The 8,405-nt window shown below is 38.4% G+C and overlaps 1 protein-coding gene across 1 annotated transcript in view; it reads right to left on the minus strand.

The window, feature by feature from the left end:
• Window positions 1-5,131: 5,131 nt before the first annotated feature.
• The window catches only part of ANKRD60 (ankyrin repeat domain 60), a 7,125-nt gene continuing 3,851 nt past the window's right edge, over window positions 5,132-8,405 (minus strand). The window contains 1 exon segment of the mRNA XM_069072313.1: window positions 5,132-5,439. Coding sequence (XP_068928414.1) covers window positions 5,132-5,439 — 308 coding nt within the window.

Raw genomic sequence — 8,405 nt, forward strand, 5'->3', positions numbered from 1 at the left:
ACATTTGCAAGAAGACTGAAAGGTCTAGAAAAATAAGTAGGAAGATTAAAAGTTAACTAGTTCTTAACAGTGATCCAGTGGGCTGATCTCATAAACACTGAGTTATAAACAATTGAGTTAACTGAACCTAATAGATCATATAGAAAGAGGAAGAAAAAGGTTCCAATGGAGATCCCATAGGGGCCAAATGACTGGGAAGCATTTTTAGGTCATGAGGCCTAGAAATCTAAAATTTGGGGTTTGAAAGTTATACAAACAGGTATCCATTCCTTCGGACTGGTTCCTTCAGGCCTTGGGTCTCTCAGGGCATTTCAACAGCAAAACATAATGGACTAGGGGCGGCCAGGTAGCACAGCAAGTAAGAGCACCGGCTCCAGTGTTGAGAAGACCTGGAGATCGAATCCAGGGCTCGGACACTTAGCACCCACCCAGAAACACCTGGCTGTGTAACCTTGAGCAAGTTACTTAACCCCAATTGCTTAGGGGTGTCCAGGTGGCTCAGCGAGTAAGAGCACCGGCTCCAGTGTTGGGACGACCTGGAGATCGAATCCCGGGCTCAGACACTCAGCATCACACCTGGAAATAACTGGCCGTGTAACCTTGAGCAAGTTATTTAACCCTGATAGCTTTAAAAAAAAAAAACAACCATAATGGACTATACCTCTTATTTTCAATGTATATGTTTATATATTTATCCATGTTATACCTAAAATATCAATTTTTATGTTCATGCTATATATTTACATATTCATCCTTTTATAAAAAAAATTTATATTACAACAATAAAACTTGAAACAAAAAAATGTTACCATTCTTAAAATGTAAGGAAGAAAAGTGATTCTCAGTCTTGTAATGAAATATCAAGCATGTTACAAACTCCCCAACTGAGTGACTCTTGGCACTTCATTTTAACTTCTCTTAGCCTCAGTTTCCTCATCTATAAAATGGGGATAGTAATATTGTATTATCTACCTCATAGTGGTTATAAGGAAAGTGTTTTGTAAACCTTATAGCCTTTTTAAAACATAAGCTTCAATTATTATTAGTGAAACCACTGAAAGCATACTCCCCCCTCAGAATAAGTCCTTTAACGCATGAAGACCCTTCTAAGTTCAAGATATTACTTAAACTGCAATACTTGGAGCATTTTAAAATGCACTTATAAAAGCCGGAGTTTATCTGAATATTGACTGATCCCACAGTGCCCTCTGCTGAAAGCTTCAATAATTGACTGCATATTCCATATGCATTGTAGTACTGTCCATTCTCCAGCAAATTAATTGAATTTTCTTCTTCAGTCAAAAATATTTCCAAATCTAAGGGAGAAAAAAAAGTTTTTAAAGAAATTTTTGCATGTTCACAAACATTCCATCATATTTTAGGGGAAAAAAAACATGTTTTAAATGAAAGAGAAAGCAATAGTTCAGACAGACTTTATTTCTATACTTTCTAGAAATTCATTTTGTTTTCTGGCCTCAGAAATATGCTAGCTATGTGGAAGGCCTTGGAAATACAATGAAATTTAATTCAGCTTGACATTTAAAGTGTAAAACATGTTTGCAATGTAGAGTCCAACTGTAGAGTAGCATAGTCGCAGTATGGTGTTATGAGGCCTGATCTTATGGCTTATATAAACACTAACTAGCTGTGTGTGACTTTAGTAGAGTCATCTTACATCTCTGGGCCTCATCTTTAAAAGGAGATTGGATTAGATTATCTTTAAAGTCCATTAACTTCTATAATCCTATGTGAATTTAGAACAAATGAAAAAGTCAAGCTTAGTGGAAGGATGGAGTAAACCTTAATTGCTGAGTGAAGGTTATTGAGAGAAATTGAACAGGCAGAGAAAACCAGGGACAAACTCCATAGGATTCCTAGAATCCTCCAGAACTATGAAGACACTGATGTTCATTGATGATTCAGTATAAAATGGCCTAATGCTAAGAAAAAGACTATTTAAGGGGCGTATTAAGGATCAGGAAGGACCTGGAGGGGTCCGAGTGACCTGTGGAGCAGAAGCAGATTTGTAATCTGCAACCAAAGAAGATTATCAGGGGACCCATATCCAAAGATCAATAAGACACAGAAATAGTGAGTAGGAGAAAATAGGATAACCAAAATGTTCCAGGGTTTTGTTTTGTTTTGTTTTGCTTTTCTGGAAAAAGAACTTAAAGATTTTCCTGGACCTGGCATTGGTGCCAACCAAAATCCATCTAGTTTAAATATCATCCTTTAGTAGGGGCTGGCGGGGGGGAGTAATGGGAAGTATATAGTTTTCCAACCAAGCCCATCTTTTTCTACACGTTAAAGTTGAGCTCTGATATTAGGACTCCATTAACTCTTTTATTTCTAATCATTTGTACCTTTTACTTTAGTTTCCTAGAAAAATTTCAACTTTATCTTGGTGGGGATGTGGAGGCAATATAATGTAATGTGAAAATATTGGACTCAAAGTTCTAAAACTTGGGATTGATTCCTAGTTCTTCTACTTAATTGATCTTAAGCAAATCACTTAGCACCTTAGGATCTCATCCATAAGACAAGGTGTTTGCACTAGATTTTAAGGCTCTTTCCATCTTCAAATCCTAGGAAACAGTCGCCTGTCATTAAGCAGAGGCTAATTTCTTTTTAGGGTTAACTAGTTTTCTACTTTGTGCTTTAGGAATATAAGCTACAGGACAGGACAAGAGAAAGAAGAGAGAACAAGCTGGAAATGTGTATAAATGAGGTTGATCATTGATGTCAGGCCTCCTGCAAATGGAGAGTGACCTGCATGATCAATTGTGGAGGAGAGGAAGGGTGGAAAAAGAAGGACATGGCTGGAGGAGGAGTGTGAAAATAACAACTCCACTTACTTCATGATATACATCTATGGTTCCAGACATTACGACACCCGGGAGCACCAGGGACTCCAGACTCTGCCACACTTTTTACTTGCGTCTTCCAGATGTGCCAGCATGCTTTCTACTCCATAAGATAATGTGGATTGGTGTACCTGGGGCCAAGACAGAAAGGATCTTACTTGCAACCCCAGCTCGTGGCCAGGTTATTTCTCTCAGATCTCTTGGTTTAGTGGGGAACCAAGAATAGATTGAAAAGGAGTATTAATAAGGGTAGCAAGCAATCTATGTGTAAATCTTTGTCAAACTGAATTGAGGAAGGAGCCTATAACTGCAACTTCCCAATTTTTATAGTTTATACCCCAAGATTCTCTTGCAGTGAAATAAAAGAATTTGTCTACTTTAAATGGCTGAGTGGGCATGTTCTTCTGGAAGAGAGAGGAATATTACAGGAGAAGAAAAGGGTAAAGTCTATGTTCCCAGACTACCAGCTTTTAGAGAATAAAATACCTGAATCCCCTGACATCAGCAAAACTGACTGAGAAATCATATATTTTATGGGTTACCATTTATATAACAAATAGTTTGTACGTATGCTCAATACACTATGTTACGTATCCTGGGAGACATTTTGTCACATGAACATACCTGAATTACCTAAACAGGTCCCTAGACCAGCTCTAGAAAGAAGGGGTTTGATTTTGATTTTACAATAATCCTGTAGGGGCAGCAGAGTTTAGTTGATAGAGAGCTGGCCTCAGAAACAGGTCGACTTTGGTTAAATCTTATCTCTGACACATACTGGCTATCTGGCCATGAATGTGTCACTTAAACTCTCAATACTCTAACACTATAAGTTGTAGACATCAACCTGAATTGGTTGATGGAGTTTCCTCACAATGGAGTCCCCCAAATCAATGGAATCACAGACCTAGTACCTAGCCTATGAGTTCATATTTCATATGAGTTCATGTATATGTTTCTACTAGATGGGCCAATCTTTATCAGTCACAAAAAAACCCATGCAGAAAAAGCAAACAAGTTTCATAGTTTTATTAGTTAATAAGTAGCAGAATGTCTGCTGGCCAGGGTGTTATACCAGAAACAGACTCATGAACAGTTACAGCAATAACAATGTTATTTTACAAAATTACTACACTACTGCTTCCATTCACTAATTGATGCCCATAGGGGATTAAGGTTCATCATACCCCTCCCCCAAGCTATATAGGATGACCATGGAAACAACTTCAAAAAATATTTAGGTCAACACACTAGGGATCCAACACCCAAAGGGATGTCCCTGGTGCTCCCGTGTGTCATAATGTCTGGAACCATACAAGTATATCATGAAGTAATTGGAGTTGTTATTTGCACACTCCTCCTCCAGCCATGTCCTTCTTTTTCCACCCTTCCTCTCCTCCACAATTGATCATGCAGGTCACTCTCTCCATTTGCAGGAGGCCTGACATCAATGATCAACCTCATTTATACACATTTCCAGCTTGTTCTCTCTTCTTTCTCTTGTCCTGTCCTGTAGCTTATATTCCCAAAGCACAAAGTAGAAAACTAGTTAACCCTAAAAAGAAATTAGCCTCTGCTTAATGACAGGCGACTGTTTCCTAGGATTTGAAGATGGAAAGAGCCTTAAAGAGCATGTATATATTGTATAGAGAACATGTGCACATCTAGATGCCTGAGAAGCTGAACTACATAATGCCTGATTTTTCTTCCAACTCTGAAAGTCCATAGCCTATGTAGAATACGAGATGATCTACAATCAACATGTTTCTGATATTCTCAGGCATAACCAAATTTGGTATTTGAGCCAAATTAAGGGAATAATGTCACAGTGGGTAAAATCCTGGACTAGGACTAGGAGGTCAGAAAACCTGAGTTCCCAGTCCTGGCTTTTTTCCCAACAATCTTGCAAAGTAGATAGTGTAGATTTTATTACCATTTTACAGATGAGGAAATTGAGGGCCAAAAAGTTTAAGTGATTTTTCTGTGGCCAAATTATTAGTAGTGTAAAGGCTGAGGTTCAAAACAAGGTTTCCTGATTACATCTGTGATGTTCTTTCCATGATGTTGCCTCTAAATATCTGCACCTTGAGCAAGTCTCAACCTTTTTCAGCCTCAGTTTGCTCATCTGTAAAATGAAGGGGTGGGAGAAGCAGGTGGCCTCTAAGGTTCTGTCTACTTTAATGATAGTTGTCTTTGATTGTACTTTCTCCACTTTTTCATTGGAACTACCTTGGATTTCCTAAAATAAACATTGGCATTCAAAACTTTTAGAGTGAGACTTGAGACTTTATATATTGCCCTTTTCAGAGGAGTAGTGGAATTAAACGAAGAGGAATTCTTTGGGAGACTCCAATATTTGCTGTTCTCAACGTCATCTGATATATGAAGAATGCCCGGATAGCCAGCTTACGCTTCAGGCGGCGTGCTATTTCAACTGGTGTTTCTCCTTTTAAGTCCTTATCGGCGAGAAGTGCCCCATAATCAAGAAGTATATTTATACAGTTGACATGTCCCATGGCTGCAGCCACATGAAGCGCAGTTCTGCCCACTGGTGTTTTGGCCAGACAACTAGCACCTGCAAAAATAAGGAGGCCATATTAAGGAGTTTTGTTTTATTTGTTTGTTTGTTTTCTACCCAGGATGCAAAATAGCACATTCAGTAACACATTCTGGCACAACAGGAAAGATAATCGTACTCAAGTCCTTTTAAAACATCATCTTTTAAGATAGCAAAACCATAGCACTAAAGAATATATTTCTTAATAAAATGGTGAATTCCTTTCAGGCAGGGGCAAGTCATAGATCTGCTGCTTTGGGTTCTCACCTCAAATGGGAAGGACACATAATATAGGTTTAATAAGTAACAAGGAGGCAGCTACCTAGGTGGCTCAGTAGAGACAATGCTGGTCCTGGAGTCAGGAAGACCTGAGTTCAAATTCAACCTCAGACACTTACTAGTTGTGTGATACTGGGCAAGTCACTTAACCTCTGTTTGCCTTAATCCACTGGAGAAGGAAATGGCAAACTACTACAATATTTTTACCAAGAAAATCCCAAATGAGGGGTCGGACATGACTGAACCACTGAAGAACAACAACAAAGTACCAGTAACACAGAATTCTATTGGAGTCTTCTCTGTATAATGCACTATACTAGATGCAGAGGTATGTATGGGAGAAGTGTCAGGGAGAATGGGGTAGTCAATAAATATTTTAGATTAAATGCTTAAAAAGTTAATGCACATAAAATAGGCACACATTTTACTTCATTTTTGTTCATTTGTCAGGTTACAAGTTTTAAATATAACCCTGTAACCTTGTAACCCTGGTGTCACCAGTAATCTTTCTCAGAAAAAAAAAAACTGGTAGCCAGAACATTTTCCATGAGTCTAAGTCAGTTTTACTGTGAAGAAACTGTGAAAATTCCACTTAAGATATGACCAAAATTTCAAATACATCAAAGTCTTCTGGGTTATGAAAAATAGCTATTTTATCTTAAAATGTAAAAAAGTCTAGACTAGTAAAGTACAAAGGGGTTTAATGTTGTGGAAGTCTGTAAAGCTATAAGTAGATGGAAAAATAGGATTATCCTCCAGTCACAGACTCACAAAATTTAGAAGTAGGAGGTATCTTTGAGACCATCAAGTTCAAACTCTCAACTTATAAATGAGAAAACTGAGGCCAAGAATGATGGGAAGTGGCTTGCCAAAGATCATTGAGACCCTGGTCCTTACTCCAAATCTAATGCTCTTTTCTACTATGTTCATCACTGTTTTTATTAATTATAACTTATCTATCTGGCACTTTAGATTTACAAAGTGTTTTCTCCTCATAATCCCCTGACATAGGGAGTACAAGAATTATTAGCCCAATTTTAGAGACGAGGAAATTGGAGCTCAGAGTATGATCTGTCCAGGGTTGAGAAGTTATTAAGTGTCCTAGGCAGGGCTCTAAAGGCAAGGTCATCTGAATCTAAGATCCTGGGTCAGCTAGATAGAACAGTGGATACAAAGCTGGGCCTGAAGTCAAGAAGATTAATCTTCAAAATCTGACTTCCTATACTTACTGGCTGTGTAACCCTGTGCAAGTCACTTAACCATGTTTGCCTCAGTTTCCTCACCTGTAAAATGAGCTGGAGAGGGAAATGGCAAAACACTCCACTATTTTTGCCAAGAAAACCCCCAAATGGGGTCACAAAGAGTTGAACATGACTAAAAAATGACTCAACAACAAAAACTCAAAACCAAGCAAATGGTCTTAGGAGAATGGACTCTGCTTTATTGTGTCTTCAATTCTACTCCACCACTTCTAGAAGGGTTACGGATTGCTTGGCATGGTCAGATAGAAACCATTGAGCCTCGATCATCATGTTGCATTTGGCTTTCACCTCTAATACAAATAATTATAATATAAAATCATATGTAAGGTTATATGTTTATTGTAAAGCTAAATTGTGAGCTCCAAATTCATTCATTAAACGCATAATATGTGCACAGGGCACTGTGCTAGGTGTTAGGGAATTATTTCAGTCTGTAAGCACATATTATGTACCTACTATATTCCAGGTACTGGTGCTAGGTGCTGAGAATTCAAAAACAAAACAGGTCCCAGTGAGAAATTTAAAATGTTGGGGTGGCTAGGTGGTGCACTGAATAGAGCACCAGCCCTGAAGTCAGGAGGACCTGAGTTCAAATACGCCCTCAGACACTTAACACAAAAACTAGCCGTGTGACCCTGGGCAAGTCACAACCCCAATCGCCCTCCAAAAAGCAAAAAAAAAAATTTTTTTTTTTAATGTTTTGAGAAGGTGAAGCTGCAGTTGGGCTGAGGTTGAAGGTACTGGTTCAGATACCCTTATACCCAAGCTAGTCAGTTTCAGGGCCAGGGCTGAAATCAATGCTAGGATCCTTACCAGAGAGCCCCAAAATCTTAAAAAAGCTACTCTGCAGTATGCAAAGTGAAGGGTAAGCAGGAAGGTCAGAAAAATAATTAGTGTTAAAAGGGAGGCTAGTTGGGAGAGCTGGAAAGATAAAGTGGAGGCAGCTAGATAGCTCAATGGATAGAACATTGGATCTAGAGTTAGGAAAACCTGAGTTCTTCAAATTCTGCCTCAAACACTTACTACCTGTGTGACCCTGGGCAAGTCATTTAACCTCTGTTTGCCTTAATCCACTAAAGATGGAAATTGGCAAACCACTTTGTGGTTATCTTTGCCAAGAAAATCCTATGGACTGTATAGCTACTATAGTCGATGGGGTCACAAAGAGTACATGACTGAACCACAACAGGATATAAAAGAGGACAATCAAAATGTTCGTATTTTATTCTTTCTGTCTCAAGTGTGAAATGAAGATCATAAAATTTACCTCAGAGGGTTGTTGTAAGGGTCAAGCAAGAATATCTGAGAAGGCACATAGTAGGCACTTAACATTTATTCCCCCTCCTCAAAAATCTTATGCATACAATAAGAATTAAACAAGGTAAAATATAAGCTGCATACAATAAGAATTAAACAAGGTAAAATATAAGCTGCATACAAGAA

Source organism: Petaurus breviceps, unplaced genomic scaffold, assembly GCF_028583685.1.
Source record: "Petaurus breviceps papuanus isolate PSGF00001 unplaced genomic scaffold, PetGlider_PUasm1.0 90847, whole genome shotgun sequence".
Classification (NCBI taxonomy): domain Eukaryota; kingdom Metazoa; phylum Chordata; class Mammalia; order Diprotodontia; family Petauridae; genus Petaurus; species Petaurus breviceps.